The 19242-nt window shown below is 40.1% G+C and overlaps 1 protein-coding gene across 7 annotated transcripts in view; it reads right to left on the bottom strand.

The window, feature by feature from the left end:
* Window positions 1-856: 856 nt before the first annotated feature.
* SLC25A27 (solute carrier family 25 member 27) overlaps window positions 857-19242 on the bottom strand; it is a 31400-nt gene continuing 13014 nt past the window's right edge. Inside the window, exons 6-9 of one of the 7 annotated variants that reach the window (XM_086707010.1) lie at window positions 17781-17865; window positions 11727-11819; window positions 10993-11095; window positions 857-1025 (exon numbers count right to left, since the gene is read on the bottom strand). In XM_086707010.1, the coding sequence (XP_086563136.1) occupies window positions 957-1025; window positions 10993-11095; window positions 11727-11819; window positions 17781-17865 (350 nt within the window). In that variant the 3' untranslated portion in view covers window positions 857-956. Of the gene's footprint in view, window positions 1026-5339; window positions 11096-11118; window positions 11476-11726; window positions 11820-17780; window positions 17866-19242 lie in introns of those variants that run through there. The other 6 variants (XM_086707011.1, XM_025925690.2, XM_086707009.1 and 3 more) reach the window with 6 other exon arrangements.

Below are 19242 nucleotides of genomic sequence, written 5' to 3'. Positions count from 1 at the left end.
AGTAATGGTAAACGTTCACGAATTCCCAGCCTAAGTGTAGTAGCTGGAGTCACAGAACTGCAGGACTCTCCCGAGAGACAGAGAGAGTGACAATTGGCAAGAGGGCCAACAACAGAACCCCGAAGAACCAAAATTTAAGTACTGTGCAGCAAAGAAATAGCCAATAGAGACTGCAAAAAAGGAAGCAGCAGGAGGGAATAGTATTTTGAAATCAAAGTAAAATACGGTATTTAAAAAGGAGAGCTGATTCTCCAATGTTTCAAGGAATTCCAGTGTTATTTTCCTCTTCGGTCCTCAGCCAGTGATCATGTCCATCACTGTAATTTATTAGATATCCTTTCTAGTCCCAGCAGAACCGAATTAATAGGAAAACTGGGTCAATGGCAGAGCGGGATTTATTATAAATTAACAAGCTTGTAGTGACAAGGTATGAGCATCCTTTTTGCTAATATTTCAAAGCTGACATCTAAATTAAGCCTGTTTTGGGGCGCCTGGGTGGCGCAGTCGGTTAAGCGTCCGACTTCAGCCAGGTCACGATCTCGCGGTCCGTGAGTTCGAGCCCCGCGTCAGGCTCTGGGCTGATGGCTCAGAGCCTGGAGCCTGTTTCCGATTCTGTGTCTCCCTCTCTCTCTGCCCCTCCCCCGTTCATGCTCTGTCTCTCTCTGTCCCAAAAATAAAATAAACGTTAAAAAAAAAAAATTAAAAAAAAAATAAATAAATTAAGCCTGTTTTTATTTCAGTTGTGAAAAGTACAGATTAAGACTTAAAAATCATCTCTAAATTTATTATCATCATTTAAAAATAACACCAGGGCAAAGCCGCACCAGGACACAGCAAAACCTTTTACAACCCATCAGGCGTTTTTAAAACATTTATTTTAAAAATCAGAATAATGCGCTATATTTACTCACATATATTCCTGTTTGTTACCAGATATTTTCAGCAAACAGACATCTTTAAGCCTCTTCATCTGCTTTTATCAAACCTTCAAAGTGGCTCCTGCTGCTGTTGACAATCACAGCAGCCTGTTGGGGGTAAAGTATGGGGAGAGAAAAATAATCACGTATTCCTCAAAATTCAGAAATAATAAAGCACTTGAGCGGGTAAATGTGCATTTGTATGGCACCAACCAAGGCCAAAATAGTGATGTAATTTCCATACACACTCTAAAATGAATAATATAAACTTGTCCCATTATTAACTATGAACTCACCAAATACTTTGTGTTAAACCCTAGAGTTTTGTGGAATAGCTATTAAACTGATGACTACTTCGTAAACGTTGTAATAATTACGTATGTTCAAAAACACACGATCTTTTGAAAGTGCAGCTAAACAGTTTGGTGAAGAATCTCATGAAATCAAGTGTTACTGACCCAACACAATTATTCTGAAGGTAGGAGGAAAACAACACATGAGTTTTTATCGATGTAAGGTCTTTAGAATTCATGCTCAACCATTCCTCCACATGACCTGGCATTTAGTAATCATATATATTTTGGGGGGAATCGTTTTTAAAGACTCCTGTGTGTGCATAAATGTTTTTCTCTCTCCACCCCCCAAAAATTCTCTGAATGCAACAAATACCTTCTGAGTGGCTTCTATTTGGAGTTTTAAGAGAAACAGAGATGTATTACATGGTCCTTGCTTGCAGGTAGTTCATTCTGTACGGGGGAAGGAGGCATAAATCCATATACACAGTCGTGTGTTCTTAGGAGGGGAGGCAATGGGAGCACAGAGGTGTTGCAGATGTGGAAGTGGCCGGAGGTCATTCTAGATATTAAAGTAGGCTTTAACCCCAACATGAGGATGAATGGGCAGTGGTGACGGGAGCACACGGTGGGAACATGGCATGAGAAGCGGCCAAGTGAAGAACAGCTCCAGAGAAAGACGCGGAGGAATGCCTTTGCAAGAAGGTGGAGTGCAGGTACGCGGTGAAATGCAAAGGTTAGGAAAATGGCTTGGAGTCAGATTGAGAGGGGCTCGGATGTGGTATTAAAGATTTGTGCCTTGGGGCGCCTGGGTGGCGCAGTCGGTTAAGCGTCGGACTTCAGCCAGGTCACGATCTCGCGGTCCGTGAGTTCGAGCCCCGCGTCAGGCTCTGGGCTGATGGCTCGGAGCCTGGAGCCTGTTTCCGATTCTGTGTCTCCCTCTCTCTCTGCCCCTCCCCCGTTCATGCTCTGTCTCTCTCTGTCCCAAAAATAAATAAACGTTGAAAAAAAAAAATTAAAAAAAAAAAAAAAAGATTTGTGCCTTTATTATGTGTGTATGAGGAGCAGCTGAAGGTAAGAACGTAGAGTGACGTGTCCAGAATTGCTTAAAGGAAGAAGAGTCTGCCACTCTGTGAGGGAGGATTTTCCCGTGACGCAGGCCATCTATATAAAAATTTGTATTGTACTTTAAGGTCTGAGTAAACCTTAACCAAGCTTGAAATATGAGAAGTTAATCAAACCCAGGAAAAAGCAAGTCCCAACAAATTTTTAATCTCGTTTTTTTTTCCACATGACATCAATATAATGGCCCCCTTCAAGTATGTGCAAGTTAAGATTCTAGAAGATTCTAGAGTTCCAGCACTTCATCTTATAAAGGAATGGAAATCAAGAGAAGTGAAAGGACTTAATCTAGTTATACTACTTTGTCATAAGTAGAACCTGAGTTGGATAAAGGTCTTTAGAATTCAAGCTCAATCATTCCTCCACATTACCTGGCATTTAATAATAACATATATTTGTTTGGTAATCAGTTTTAAAGAATCCTAGTTTAACTGAGGAGAAGAGAATTGAATACTTCCCTCCTCCCACCCAATTTTTAACCCTCATGTATTAAAATACACATTTTTTTTTCCAGTGGAGGTAATCTGTTTTCACAAACAGAAAAGAACATGTATAACTATTTTGACTGTAAATAAATGTTGTGGTTAAAAAATTGAAGATGATGGCAGAATAGCATTTTTTTACATTTAAAATCTCCCTGAATTTTCCTTTTTTTCTTAGCGAAGTGAAAGAAATTTCAGACTAGTCTTATGATAGACATTCTTAAAATAAGGAAGACAAAACTAGTTGATTTATGTTATCTGTAGCTGTAAAAAAAAAAAAAAATTGTTGAGTACCTCACAGCAAAGAAATGCTGCCAATGAGCATAAAGATGTATATAAAAATAAGACATGGTCCCACCACTAGTGGCTTATAATCAAATAGGATTTGGAGCACTTGATAGATACTTTATTCCTTACTGAAAGCAAATTTCAGTAATGTTATCTCTATTTAGATATATATGCTAATTCACTTATATGTATAAAGAACAAAGAATTGTATGTAACTAACAATCGCTATATATTTTTCAATGAGAGAAAATCATTTGGGAAGAGAAAAATGCGGAAGCTAGAAGCAAAACAAACTTAAATGTTAGTTATTATCAATACTGAAGATAAATACTACATACAGTAGTAGTAGAAGAAAGTGAGATTGAAATGGTTACGTCTTTACTGAAATTTTAATTCCTTTTTATTTACTGTGGATTATTTTGAAGCAGATCAAGATGATTTCAAGTTGGTAAAAATAAAGTGAAATTCCAAGATACATTAATGAAAATGACTTCACTGGAAAAGTATGAAATGGGAAGAGACATATGTGTTGGATATAAAGGATTTGGTCATATTATGGAGGGTCTTAATGCTTGAGATAAGGCATGGTGACTCCATTCTAAAATTTGGATTAAAGACCATTCAAATTTATTTAAAATGTACGAGACAAAAAAAAAAAAATGCCATAAAGAAAAATCTACTTTTAGAAGATTCAAGAGCACTGGACTGGGTTGTTGTGAAGATAACATAAGGCATTTGTTGTATACCTAATTAGAATATAATAACTGCCAATTATAATAATAATTAGGAGATCTGTATTTTTATCCAGGCTCTGCCATCAAGTGACCCATGAGCATGAACATCTCTACTTCTCTGGCCCTCTGTTTCACAACATGTAAAATGAGAAGGTTAAACCAGATGATCCCAACGAGTCACTTCAGGTTTAAAAATTCCAATTATTCATGTTGAATCCAGAGATCAAGGAATAGTACTCAGTACTTAAGCAGTGTTTTTACCCCCAAACCCCTCAAAGAATAAAGCTAAACAAACTTTTCATGGTCCAGTTTGCATATTTTGATCCAGTCTTTACTTAATTTTAAAAGTTATAAAACATGAAAACCCAAGAGTCCCCCAAAGTGGTCCCAATGCAGAACACTTGGGAATTTAAGAACACAATATTATTTTAAATATATTTAACAACTCAATTCACACATATTGACAGATGCAATGGAAAAGTAGACCACCAACAGATTCTGATTAAACTCCACAATCTGAAAATTTCATAGAAAAACAATAAGCCACTGCATATTCATACATCACATTAAAATATATATTTAAAGTATACATCCTCTTTTAAATGGCAGTGATTATACATTAGTGCAACCACAGAGCACTTGTAAACTTTTTTTTTTTTTTGTGGTTCAACATCACCCATGGACAACAAATTCTGTTTGGTCAACTCCACTGTCTTTCTTGGGTCTAAGCGTTTTGAGTTTTCCTATGTTGACAGTTATAGCCTCTACCTACAACTGTATCCATCTATCCAGAAATGCCCACTGTCTGTGGGTGTGGGAGCAGGTGGTATACAGGTCAATCTGAAGAAATCTCTCACCTTTCTAAAGTAAGAAAAAGGGTTTGATCTGATGATTAGAGACATGACCATATATCACAGGCAATTTATACTTCTCACTAGGCAGGAAGCTTTGTCAAAATGGAGTAAGGTTCAGGCCAGAGACGGCTTCAGTATGATTCCTTAGTTATCTCTCCTTCGGGCCCTTAGTGTTAAGGAAGGGAAGATAAGAAAGGATGCTTGTCAAAAGTGGCTGACATCATCTCAGCCTTGCTTTTAAAATGCCACAGTTTAAAATTCAAAGGCTGATAATGATAATAACAAGTTGCTTTATGAAAAGCAACCTAAGCTTAAGCAACTCAAGCAACTTAAGCTGTCCGCTTAAGCGTTAATCAAACAAGTTGCATGTTCTTATATATCGAGATTCTCAGGAGCAAGCAGCAAACTCTGGTCGCAATGGCATATGTAATGAAGCAAACACTCTTCTCTGCTTTCATCAAGACTCGGTCTGTGGCTGGCAGGAAGTCCTAAGCGTGTGCAGTGGAGTGCTGACCAGAAACACAGATCTAACTAAAGATGGGACACAGACAGAATGGAGCTTCTTTCCTTGAAATCCAAACATCATGTCAAATTGACGTTTTTTGGTCCTCTTGGCAAGAAAAGGTACATCAACTTCCGTCACCACTAGGGAGACTCAAAATGTTTATTCATGAATTTTCAGTCACCTCCCTTTAATTTACAGTATGTGCATGTTAACAACAACAATGAATCCCCGAGTTTCAGCTGAAAATACAACAGTTTCAATGTATTTCTTAATCACTAAGTATGTATGTATTCTTCCACATTCCTATTATCTACTTCAGGTCTGAGATGCCCCCTTGTGGCACTTTTCTAAGTAGGCTCCTCAGCACAGAATAGCATCTCAAAGGTCAAATCTTCTGGCCCAAGGGAAGTGCTCAGGATTCAATCTTCTTGAAAATTCTGTGCTGGGTCTCACTGGGTGGCCTTGTGTAATCCAACCAGATTGCTTTTGAACAAAAAGAGGAGTCAAAGAGAACTTGGGTTTCCAGAGAAAAATAAAGTGCTGCCCCCTATAAATCACAGTCTCTGTGGAGTACAGTGTCTTCCTAAAGAGGTAGAAATAATAGGGGTGTGTGTTGTAGGTGCCCATATTTCAATGATACTGAACACTGTATCTTTAAGGGCTGCATCTTTAAGGGCTTAAAATGGACTGACTCCACTCATCCCTCTGATTTTTTCATAAGTAAGCCAGAACACCAGTGACCAAGGGGTCTGAAAGATTAACCAAAGAAGTTAGTGCATATTTCAAAGCGATTATGAATATTCTACATAGACGCATATACATCTTGGAATGACGAAGTCATTTTGAATCCACTTAGGCTGCAAACAAATATTTTGGTATTTCACCTTTAAAGAGCACTTTATAACTGACAAAACATTTTCATACCTTATTTTTCATAGATTTCTCTGAACAATTTACAATAGAAAGGAAAGGTACTGACACCCCTATTTTACACATGAGGGCACTGAGGCTTGGCAATCGAATACCTATTAACATATGATAGAGCTAGACTACAGGCTTCTGGCTTCCATTCTAGGGTTCTTTTCACTGAACCATTACTAGCTAAAAGGCTAGGACTCGCCATGCCTGAATTCTAGGCTGGGCTCTTCTGTGTGTACTTTCTGTGTGGAGATGGACAAGGAGACATTTAAGAACTTGAAACTGAAGACAGAAGATTAGCCCCTGAGATGTAAACCATAAACTCAACACCTGATCTCTCACAAAGTGGATAGAAAAATTCCCATTAAAGAGAGAAAAGAGCTTCCAGCTCAGGGAGACATGCCTATCTTGATATAACTGTGTCAAAAGGAATTAAAGGGAAGGGGGTTATTCAACAATAGAAGATATAAACGTGGAAGGAAATCACAGAGGAAACACTGGAAGGAATCGTCAGGGAAAGAGTATCTTGGATCCAGTTCCTGTATGGTTTAGTTCATAGGTTATAGGTAATATAGATCAGAGAAAAACTATCACACTAGAATCAAAATAGAAGCCTGAGCAATTAGACTATAAAATGCATTTGGTTAGACACTCTGTGAAGCAATATTTAGGTCACGTGTTTAGAAATACGGAGTATGTTATATGGGAGACGGAGACTTTACCGGTGGGCTTAGGAGAACACATCTTGATTAGTTAAATGTGTGAAGACGGACACCAAATAAAGAAGGTGAAGCCATGACGATATCATATTCTTGTGACAACAAAAATCAAGTGAGCCACGGATATAATTGCAATCAGATCAAGGAATTAGAGGTCTTGGTTAAGACTGGACATATTATATAATCATTCCTAACTGTTCTGGTAATCAGACTTCTGTATGCGAATGAAAGAAATATTAATTAGGGATTGAGCAAAGCAAGGCCATACTACTTTCACGTAGTGGAAGGGCCTGGGCTGAAGTTTAGCTGGGCTATGAATGGGAGTTGGACAGGGAGAGCATACAGCCACTAACAGGGGTACTACATAGATGGGATCCTTGGAGCGTCTGCGCAGGATCACATGCAGGTGGTGCATGTGCACTTGGTTTTTCTTCACCAGTATAGTTATACTGCCGTAAAGAATCCAAGTGAATATGAACCCATGTGGTCTGCTCTGGTCTGGCTATTGCTGTGACTGCTCAAAAGAGTCCTTCTCCATGCCTTTCACTGTGGGGCTGAACACATAAGGGCTCTTGGGTTGATATTCTTAAATACTAAGATTACAAATAAGCTCTTCCTGTTATCTTTCTGTGTGCAGCAAGCAGCCTCCTGATTGTGACCTGCCTTCACGTACAGCTTGAATTTAGGAAGCACACTGTCCAAAGGACTTCAGCGTCTGGATCACTTGCCAAGTGTGTTTCTCCGTGTGAAGGGGCCAGTGCCGTGGTCTGATCGTCAGTTTCAATGAATATGGTTGAAGTGAATCTGTATTTGCAAGGCCAATTTACTTGCAGGTTTCATGAGTCAGGTTTCTAAGCTCAGGGTCATGCACTGTGGCAGACCAACAAGGCAGTGCCACCCTGGAGATCTCTGCTGGTTAGCCAGCTGTTTGGGGAACATCTCTCTATCAGCACGCACTGTCTCTTTTCCCTGACGACTTCCATAGCTACCTGCAGGATCTTGAGAGATTCACTACACTGTATTAGCCAGGAGCATGGCTTCAGAGCTGAACAGACCCACAGCTAATTCCCAGCTCTGCCACATACCAGCTAAATGAACTTGAGCAAGCGTCTCATCCTTTGAGCCATGTTTTTCTCATCTGAAAAATGAGGATAACACCACCTGTTTTACTAGGTTCTCAAAGACTTCGCACAGTGCCTGTCCTATGTGAAGTACTCTTTTTTTCTCATTTATATTCCCTGAGTCTCACGCATAAAGAGAATGGGTCAGATTCAGTGGTCTCGGTATTCCTTTGGACTTGGATATTCTCCCTGCCCTCACGCCTCCTGCCCGATTTTTTCACCAATGGCCTCACCATCCTCACAGTCTCCCACACTAGACATCCAAAAGTCCCATTTCCTTTGTTCCCTCCCCACCTTTTACACAGAGTCAGTTAAGTCCTGTGGAGTTAACCATATATGTCTCTAGAATGTATCTTTGCTCCATTTTTTACAATCATCTCCAGGATAGAGCGCGGATAAAACTTCCTTTCTTGGGTCCTGGCTTTAAATGTATCTTCTATATTGCTGCCAAAGTAGTCCTGTCCCCAAACAAACCTGAGTACTTTTCTCCCATGATTGAACAGCTGCTTGCTTGCTCCGGGGTTTTCCCTAAACCAGCAAACTGACCCCAGTAAGGTCCTTTTATAACCCAGTCCATAGGTACTTCTCTAGAATTCTGTCCCACCACGTCTCCCCTGAGGACCTATTCTCCAGCTACACCGAGTTTTCTGCAGTTGCCCCAACCTACTGGGTCCACGCATGAGTTGATCCCTAGGCTCATACTGCTTTTCTTGATAAATGCCTACTGATCTTTCAAAGCTCGGATCAAACGTGCCTCTGCAGAAGACTTTTGTGCCTTCCCAAACAGTCAGAGCCATGTTTACTTCACTACCCGTGTTCCCAACACATTTTGTTTATACCACTAGTAGAGCAGTAATACAAACTGCTTAGTAAGACCATGTCCTCTGGAGTCAGACTTGCTGGGTTTGCCTCCCTGATGCCACTAATTGATAACTACCTAGCCTGGCTGAGTTCTTTATACTCTAAGCTTTTGTTATTCCTCTCTAAGAGAGAAATCACAATAACCTACTGAAGAGATTGTTGGGAGAGTTCAGTGAGTTAATCCGTGAAAATGATGAGCACGGTGTTGGTGCTCTTACCAACTGATATTTAATAATGTTAACTTTATTATTTCTGTAATTTTCACTATTTACATGTGTACATTTTCCATCACATTATAAGCTCCTCTCAGGCAAAAAACTTATTCCCTAGGGCTACCAGCACTTACGATAGTGCCTGGTTCATGGCAGGCCAAATCAAAATCCTCCTTTCCATTAAGAAACATCCATAGATTTGAGATAATTTCAAGATAGAATCTAGACAGTCAAAATAAGGTTTTACACTTGGGTACACTTTTGGACCAGCTATTGCCCAGGGCTTTGGCTATTAAATCTATGTTAACAGATACCTACTATTGCTTGGTGATGTCACTTATTCTCAGAGCTTCAATTCCCATCTATATGTAGACAGTGCTCCCCTCTAAATCTCCATCCCCATATTTTCTGTAAGATCCAGATCAATATACGAAGCTAGTTATCTAGACCTCTGTTCTTAGATGTCCTAGGAGTATTCAAAGCTTAACAAATCTAGAGCTAAACTTGTTATTCTACCATGAAATCATCCCTACAAATGATCTCCGTGTTAGGATATTACATCATCCGTTGCTCAGGCTGGGAATCTGGGAATGAAACCCAGCATTTCTTGCCTTCTTTGACCATTTCCCCCCCCCCCCCCCATCCAGTCATGCTTGTCATGCTTCCAGCTCCTTGCTTTCTCCTAAATTATTTTGTACATCTATCTTTTTCTTTCCCCATTGTGGTACTCTAGTCCGCACTATCATTATGTCTCATCTACTACTGTTCCTGGCCTTTCTCTAATCCACATGGCAGCTGGAATGATCTTTTTAAAAATACACGTATCATCAAGCCGGTGCCCCTCACTCTTATGGGTCCTATGACCCTTCCCACACTGATCTCTGCCTCTCTCTGGCCTCACCTTGTACCTCTCTCCTCCATGTCTTCATGCCTCGGCCGGCTGGGTTTCCTTCAGTTCCTCGAACTCCTCATGTTCTGGGTCCATGCCAATGATTCCCTCTACCTAGAATGTTTTTTCTGCTCTTTTTTACCTGGCTAAGTCCTACCCATTCTTCAAAACTCAATTCTAAAGTCCATTGTCCATGGAGGTATTCTCCATCTCCAGGCCTAGGCTGTATGCCCTTGCTATATATTGCCATAGCACCTTGCACTTTTCCTCTACCACTCATCACTTCCAGTTTTTTATTCAGTGTTTGGCCTTATCAAACCAGCAGCTCTGGCACTAGAGCAGGGGGGTGAGACTCTTCTGTTCATCCCCCCAAACCAGGCATTGAGTACAGGGCTTCGCATGGAGTAGGTGCTCAATAAATATTATCATATTGTGTAAAGTGTTGATTGTTTGAATTTCTAAATGCACGACTCAGTCTTTCAAATATGTTCCAACTTACAAAGTCCTTGAGTACCCTGTGTTTATTATATATGTTGTTACTTGAATAAGTCTCACACTACATCTTTGTTCACCTCCATAAAAAATAACATCCAGACCTAATAAAAATGACATAAGGCTTTCTTACTAAGCAGAGCTTTGTGGTGATAAGTATTAATGGATAATGCAACATTTGCCACCAAAGTAACAAAAATTTGTTTGAAACAGTAACATTTCCATAGGAATGGTCTCTAGCATAAAATCTTTATATCTGTCCCAAACTACAGTACTTTGACTAAATAGACCACTAAAGGTTTTTAAATTGCAGAAAAACCCTCTCCTCTGGCTTTATAACAACAGAATATGAACTTATTTATTTCTGGATGTAACTGAATTATTTTACTTTATTCTACCAAGAAAGGTAACAGGACTCTGAGGAGAGGTAAAAAGAAAACAAAAAAAAAGATATAAAAAAGAGAAAGAATTGTGGTTTGGGGGCAGAGCCATGCTAAAAACCAAAAGAGAAAGGGGAAGATATTTACAGATTAAAAGCAATTTAAGTACAAAGAAAACAAAAACAAAGGAAAAACCTGACGTTACCATTCTCAGCCAAGATGGTAAAAAGCCTTTATATAGACTCATGAATCCTTCTCCTTGAACAGCCTGAATCAAGCAGTCAGTTGATGATTTATACAAAAGTCCCCTAAAAAGGAAAGAAGACAGTTCTACTAAATTTCTTGTGTGTAAATGGATGTGTAAATAAAACATAAATAAAAAATAGTCTAAGCAAACTTACTCTAATGAAACTTAAATATTTTCTGCTAGCTTAGAACAAATAATATTTGTAGTTCAGTATATATAAATCACCTCTTTTGAGTTTAAAGGTATTTTCTTTAGATGTCTAAGGCTGACTCTTCTGATTCATCCCACCCTTAGTCTTATACTTAGAATTCGCTCTACCTGATCTCTTCCAGAGAGAATATAGTGTTTTATATCAAATCAAATTCTCCGTGTTACCTGTAAGTCATAAGCTTCTGAAGAAAGTGCTCTGTAAATTCTCAGCAGAGTATATTTTCATAAACTCTTTGAAAACAATAAAATCACAATAAATACCTTGTGTCTAAATAATATGATCATTAAATTAGTTTATATCCTCAAATGCACAGTACTTTTCCATCAGACAAAGAGCAAGTAATTACATACAAACAGTTTGCTCGTTGAACACACGAACACACGTATTCATTTCTAACAAGAATAAATGCAGGGAAACATCTTAAAGAAACATTATTATTACAGACATTCGAACACATGAATAGTGAAGACTTTCTATCTACCTTCCTTGTTTATCTCGTGGTTGATTCATTATTCGGCTTTTGATGACATCAGCAGGTGTTCCCAGAATCGAAGCTACCAGGCCAGAACATAAACTGTAAATACAAAGAAATGAATTTGAAAGATAATAAACATAGGGGTTTCTAAATTTTGAGAAAGGGAAATTTGATATGTAGACAGAAAGAATGTATGTATCATTGTATTATTCTTCATAACGATCTTAGTTTACCTTAAAGTCAATGCTTAATGAATTCACTAAAGAGGTAGAAAAAAGAAAAACTAAAAATAATGTCCAGTCAACAAGTATACACGGAACACCTGCTGGTGGCAGGCCCTCTTCTAGGCAGTGGGGAAGACACACCCGGTCCTGTCCCTGAGGCACTTAGTTGGGAAGAGGCAGAGAGGAAATGAATAATTTCAGATGCAGGTAAGTGCAATAAAAAAAAAAAAACCAAAATGGGACAGTGTGCTAGGGAGTAACTGGGTGACAGGCAGCCGGGGAGAGGCTCTGGGGCAGCAGCAGAACCGAGACCTGAATGGTGAGAAGCATCCGTGTGAAGACACGGAGGAAGAATGTTGTGGGCAAGAGGAACAGCCCAGGAGAAGCCGTGGGTCAGAAAGTGCCCTTGGTGTGCTTAACGGCCAGAAGGCGGCCAGCATGGCTATGGCGTCCTGAAGGAGGGAGGCCAGCCATGTGGAAGACTAAAGAAGCAGGCAGAGATCAGCCCATGAAGGTTATTTAAGGAGTCTGATTTTATCCTAGATATGAAAGGAAGTCATCGAGAGGATCGGAAGCAAGGGAATCACCTACTTTGGTTAATAGTTAACAAATAAGAAAAAGTTCACTCTGACCGCTGTTTAAGCCTCACTTCACTAAGCTGTTTGATTTGAATACAATAACCTTACCTTTTCCCGCCAGCCTAAAGGATCTTTCTAAAATACAAGTCTAACTATGTCATTTTTCCCTACTTAGAGGCATCTAAGACTCGTTCCCTATTACCTGATTTAGCTTCTACACTGGCTGCCGCACATATTACTCCAAAATCACATCCCTCTTTGCCCATTATGCTCTAACAACATAACTAAGTGTAGTTCTCTCTACTCCCCATACTATGTAACACCTCCGTGTCTTCAGTTCTTCCATTTGGAATGTCCTGCACCCCCATCTAGTAGGAAAATTCCTGTTTTTCCTTGAATCTATGTTCAGGCATAAGGGCTAGGAAGTTTAGGCTTATCCCTTCTTCCTTTATCCACCAAGGCTAATCACTCCTTCTTGAAAATGGCATGTCAGTTACTCAGAAAAGACAAAATGGATGTGGTCAGCCTACTGCAGAGTAAATCAAGATTCTGAGAAGATACTGAGAAGTTAATCAAGAGACTGAGAAGTGAAGAAACCACTAACAGTTCATTATATATGTGGGCATGAGAGGCAATTACAGAGCATGAGCATCCACACACTGAAAACCCACGAACTTCTTGAAACTTTTCCATGAGAAAGACCTATGATGAGTAAAAGGGTGGTTGACCTGAGTCATAGAGAATGGAAGTCCCATGTCCCAGAAGCCGAATCCGCAGACTGGGATCCTGGTAGTAAGCATAACGGCTTATAAACATAAACAGCCAATGGAAAGCTGTTAGGAAACCGTGGAAAGGAAAGGAAACCGTGGAAAACTTTTAGGTCCTTCCAGGACATCAAATACCTCACAAAGACAGGGACCACTGGCTTCTGTGCCAAGGCTTTTGAAATCTCTGAAAGCTCTATGGCAGGAAGTTGAAGCTACCTTAGGAATTTTCATACTCTCTCTCACTCTAGGAAGTACCCAGACTCTGTCTCCCTCTTTCCAGCCAGGATTTATAATTCAAAGGAGAAAACTACTTTAGAAATACTTGAATTCGAGAGAAGGAAATCATAGAACCTATCTCATATTACAGCAAATGACCCAACTGTATGTCATGTACATACAGCCTATTTCATATGCTACAGCAAATGACCTAATAACTCTCTTGTGTCTCTGTCCACATAACAGCCGCTGTCTATGTGGGAAGAGCTCTTGTTTCACCATATACTTTCCAGTAGGTGCACACAACTGCTCTTTTCATATTCTTTCCTATTAGTTCAGATTCTCTGAAAGCTTAATACCATCAATTTTAATACACCTTCATATTTTCACACAGAAAATCTTAACTAACACCTAAGGATATAGTGTGCTTTGGCTAGACTTCTTTAAAAAAATAAACATTGAAAGAGCAAATAATGTGTTAAAGAGGCCTCAAATAAGATGGTATCTAGGGTCAAAATGAAAAGATAGGGCAATAAAAGGAACATGGATTTTGCTCAAGCTACTTGCACTGAAATGGACGTTGCTGCTTTTTGCTATTGGCCTTTATCGCTCCTTGCTAGTAATACCCCCAAATGAAGCCCAGGCCACAGCTGAAGTGATAATGGACAGAAAGTGACCAGGTGAGTCTTCTGATCTCTCCAGAAGGCCCAATGGCTACCTGCAAGACCAGTGTCAGATATTCCATCAGCACTGTTTCAGAGAAAGTGATCCTCTCAAGGATGAACTAAATAATCATGCTCATGTATCACCTTCACAGAGAGTAAACTAGCCAGTTTTACCTCTCAATAGCCTCATGATTTGAAAAGAAGAAAAAAGGCGTGCCTGGGTGGTTCAGTCAGGTAAGAGTCCAGCTCTTGGTTTCGGCTCAGGTCGTGATCTCATGGTTCTTGAGACTGAGCCCCACTTTGGTCAGAAAGCAGAGCCTGATCAGAGCCTGCTTGGGATTCCCTCTCCTTCTTCTCCTTCTCCTTCTCCTCCTCTTCCTCCTCCTCCCCCCCCTCCTCCTCCTCCTCCTCCTCCTCCTTCTTCTTCTTCTTCTTCTTCTTCTTCTTCTTCTTCTCTCTCTCTCTCTCTCTCTCTCCCCCTCCCTCCCTCCCTCCCACTCCATCCTCTCAAAATAAAAAAACATTTAAAAAAATAAGAAAAAAAAAAGATTATTCTGGCCTTTCTGTTCTTTATCATCACCTGACCATTAATTCAACTCTCCACTGTTCCTCTGCTTTCTTTAGTAAACGTAACTTGTCACCTGCTTTCTCACCTCACTAAAATCCTGACTTGTCTTTTACTGTTCCTGCTCTACCCTGGGAGAGGTACTTTTACTTACACCATTTTTAAGGGGCGCCTGGGTGGCGCAGTCGGTTAAGCGTCCGACTTCAACCAGGTCACGATCTCACGGTCCGTGAGTTCGAGCCCCGCGTCAGGCTCTGGGCTGATGGCTGGGAGCCTGGAGCCTGTTTCCGATTCTGTGTCTCCCTCTCTCTCTGCCCCTCCCCCGTTCATGCTCTGTCTCTCTCTGGCCCAAAAATAAATAAAAAACGTTGAAAAAAAAAAAAATTTTAAAAAATTGTGGTTAAATACACACAGCACAAAATTTACCATTTTGACCATTTTTAAGTACGCAGTTCAGTGTTTATACCATTTTTATTTATATCAAACTCATTTTTCCCTTAGTGTTGATGGCTCATATAAAGCTCTCTGATTGTACAGCTGCAATCCCCTTCAAGCCTCCATGAGCATTCGTTTTATTCTATGACACAGTATCCAGAACTTCCAGATCACACAGCACTGTTTACTTACTTAGAGTTCATGGTTAGCAAATTTTGAGCTGCCTCGTATACCACACATATTCATATCAACCCATTAAAAAACCTGATCCGGTGGGTCGAGCTCAAAAATGAACCAAATGCCCTAAAAACTGAATGAGAGAATTCATTTTCCTAAAACCTGAATTAGAGAATAATCAGACCATGTTATTTCAGATTAGGGCTGGAATATATATAGCTGAAAATCTTATGTCTTTCCAAAATGACAGACCTGTTTGGTGGAGTAGTATACGGTAGGAAGATTTACACTCGCTGGGAAATCCATGGTTCTTTGGTTAGAAGTGTGGTACTTCAGAAACCATTTGGACAGAAAGACAATGAAAAGGAAAGAGTGGCAATATCAGTGTGGGACCCCAGGACAGATCTGAATATCCTGCTCCTAGAGTAGATCATAACACTGGAACACACAGTGTCTTGAAAGATGAGAGAGTCTCACAAGATGACCTGACTAGGTCGAAATGGGAGACGAACGACTCCTGGGCAGAGTGAACAGCATGAACAAAGACAGTGCAGGAAAGATGGTAAGGGTGGGTACACATGTAACACATATGTACAAGGATGGAAGTAAGAAGCAGAAGGAAGCAGAAATCCTCAGTTTCCTCTGAAAGAGGAGGCCAGACTATTGGCTACAGAAAGTATGGTGTAGCTTGGGAACACACGTGGGTGAGAATTTGGAATGGAAAGGATGGTAAGCAAAGACATATACAGAGGTTGCCCTAGTAGCACTAAGGATAACACTTATATTTAAAGTGGAGGAATAAAGAAAAGCTACTCAAGGAATATTAAGGTGAATCTGAAATGAGGAATGACTTCTGTCTCTGTATCTCCAAATGTCATTGGTTGGACACTATTAATATACTTTTGGGGTTCTTTAAATGGCATAAAGGGTCCTGGAATTTGGACACATGATCGGAAGCTAAATAAAATCATTATAATGTTCAGGATACTAGATATTTATAAAGTAACCACTCCAATGGATAATTTGAAATTGTGTTGCAAAGAGATGAAGGTACTGCTCCTTCCTGGAGTGTTCTACTTCCTGTCTCTGTCAAGACTCCAGCCCTTCAAAACACTCAGCTAATCCTGTCTTCTTTATAGGCCCCTCCAGATGGTTACTTTTTTCTTCCTCTTCGAATGCTACAGTAAGTAGTCACTTTCTTTCAGCATTTACCTTATGTTGTTTTTATACTTGTCTTGCTTTCCCCTTGGTCAACTCCTTGCAAAGGAGCCTGGGTTACCTTCTGTCCCCACTGCAGAGCCCTGCAGGTGCCTTTATCAAAAAGATGCTCAAACATATCTGTGGGACTGAATTTGAGAACTGAATCACCAGAATCTGACCCCAGGAGGGTCCCATCAGGGTGCAAATACTTGGGAAGGTTTAATATGAAACATTCTGCACCTCCGTCTCTCCCCCGTTTTAACTGCAACTATTTTTTTTTTAATTTTAATAATCTATTTTTTAATGTATTTTTTTTACATTTATTTATTTTTGATAGAGAGAGACAGAGAACAGTGGGGGAGGGGCAGAGAGAGAGGGAGACACAGAATCCAAAGCAGGCTCCAGGCTCTGAGCTGTCAGCACAGAGCCTGACGCGGGGCTCAAACTCACAAACTGCGAGATGATGAACTGAGCTAAAGTCGGACACTCAACCGACTGAGCCACCCAGGCGCCCCAATAATCTATTTATTTTTAAATTTACATCCAAGTTAGTTAGCATATAGTGCAACAATGATTTCAGGAGTAGATTCCTTAATGCCCCTTACCCATTTAGCCCATGCTCCCTCCCACAACCCCTCCAGCAACCCTGTTTGTGCTCTGTATTTAAGAGTCTCTTATATTTTGTCCCTCTCCCTGTTTTTATATTATTTTCGCTTCCCTTCCCATATGTTCACCTGTTTTGTATCTTAAAGTCATCATATGAGTGAAGTCATGAGATATATGTCTTTTCTCTGACTAATTTCACTTAGCATAATCACTGCAACTATCTTTAAGAAAATTGTCCTTGGGGCGCCTGGGTGGCGCAGTCGGTTAAGCGTCCGACTTCAGCCAGGTCACGATCTCGCGGTCCGTGAGTTCGAGCCCCGCGTCGGGCTCTGGGCTGATGGCTCGGAGCCTGGAGCCTGTTTCCGATTCTGTGTCTCCCTCTCTCTGCCCCTCCCCCATTCATGCTCTGTCTCTCTCTGTCCCAAAAATAAATAAACGTTGAAAAAAAAATTTTTTAAAAAAGAAAATTGTCCTTTGTAAAGAAAATCTGTCCGTTGTACTATCACCTTACTCTAAGGGTAATATCACTAGATTCTCAATCAAAAGAGACAGAAGGTTAGAATTGATGCCAAATATGCAAGGAAAGTGACACACAAAAAAATCAATCAAACTAAAATAATCACTTACCTTGATAAACCATGAGTCGTGATATTGTCCTCAAGTGGTGTATTCAGTACCAAATAGTGTTTCACTGTATCATAAGTGGTTAAATCTGGCAATTAAAAAGAAAAAGAAGGCTGGGATATTCATTCATTGGACAACAAATGTCTTTCATGTTGTGAATATGTTAGGCTGGGGGCGGGAATGAAAGACACCATTATTGTTCTCAAGCAGAGGAAAGCAAGCCACAGATGGAGGGGGAGGAGAAAGGAAGAGAGACAGACACTCAATTATATCGTTTGAACATCTGAATCCAGCTAGGCATAAAGTGAGCTCAACTGGTGGCCTTTCTCAGTATTTGAGCTGATAAATTCCTTTTTTTAATCCTAATTTAAGTTGAGTTGCAATTCTGTCACTTATAATAAAAGGTCCTGACTATTACTCTCTGTTAAGCTTTTTATGTTTTTTTTTTTTTCTTTCCTAATGACAATGCAGAGCTGTTAAGGAGCTTTAAACAGGGCAGTGGTATCTCATAACACTGGAGTCTTATAAAGATTACCTACAGTGAAGCACAGGGAAGTGAACTGTAAAGAGGCAAGAATGGATAGATGCATTTGATCATTCACTAGATGTGTGAGCATCTACCATGCGGTAGGCATTATTCTAGACGCTGGGGAAAAGAGCCGTGGACAAACCGAACAAAATTCTCATTCTTTGTTGAGGGATGAACAATGAACAAAGAAGTAAACCATATGGCATTTCAGATACAAATAACCAATAAGGCAAAGCAAGGGGGATAAGACGACCAGAGGGTGGAGAAGAAGAATGTATATCAATTTTAAAGATGGTGATCAGAGAAGGCTTCTTAATAACATCTGAGCAGCAGCCTAAAGAAAACATGAGAAAACAGACCTTGGAGATAATCTAAGAGAAAGTGTTCCAGGAAAAACAACAGTATGCATTATATCCCCGAGGTGACAGTCAGCTTCGTGTGTTAGAGGAACAGCAAGAATACTGGTCTAACAGGAGCAAGTGTCAGAGAAGTACGAGTCCAGAGATGGAGAGCAACAGAAGCCAAGGGAGGGTTTTGAGCAGAGCAGTGAACTGATCTAAGCTATTCTTTACAAGGAGTACTCTGCTTATTTGGCTGTGAGGAGACTATAGGGAGACAAGGCAGATGAGACATGAGACGATTGCATTTATTCTGGGAAGAGATGATGATGGTTTGGACAAGGGAGTTGTGGAGTGCTGGTCAGATTCAGGACAAGTTTTAAAGGCAGAATCAACAGGATTAGCCAGCAGACTGTATAGAGAGCGAAAGAAAGGGATCAAAGAGGACTATAACATTTTGGGCTTAAACACTCTGTCTGTCAGCAGTGCTGACATTTTTGGAGATGGTGAAAATGAGAACTGGCCAATTTAAAATGTTTTAAGTAAGATGATGGATTGGTGACCTTGATGGGAGCACTTTCAGATGCAAGGTGGCACA

The sequence above is a fragment of the Puma concolor genome, chromosome B2 (assembly GCF_028749965.1).
Source record: "Puma concolor isolate L17-30 chromosome B2, mPumCon1.1.hap2, whole genome shotgun sequence".
Lineage (NCBI taxonomy): Eukaryota > Metazoa > Chordata > Mammalia > Carnivora > Felidae > Puma > Puma concolor.
Note: the sequence above shows the minus strand (reverse complement) of the source record. Positions and strands in the feature narration are given on the sequence as shown.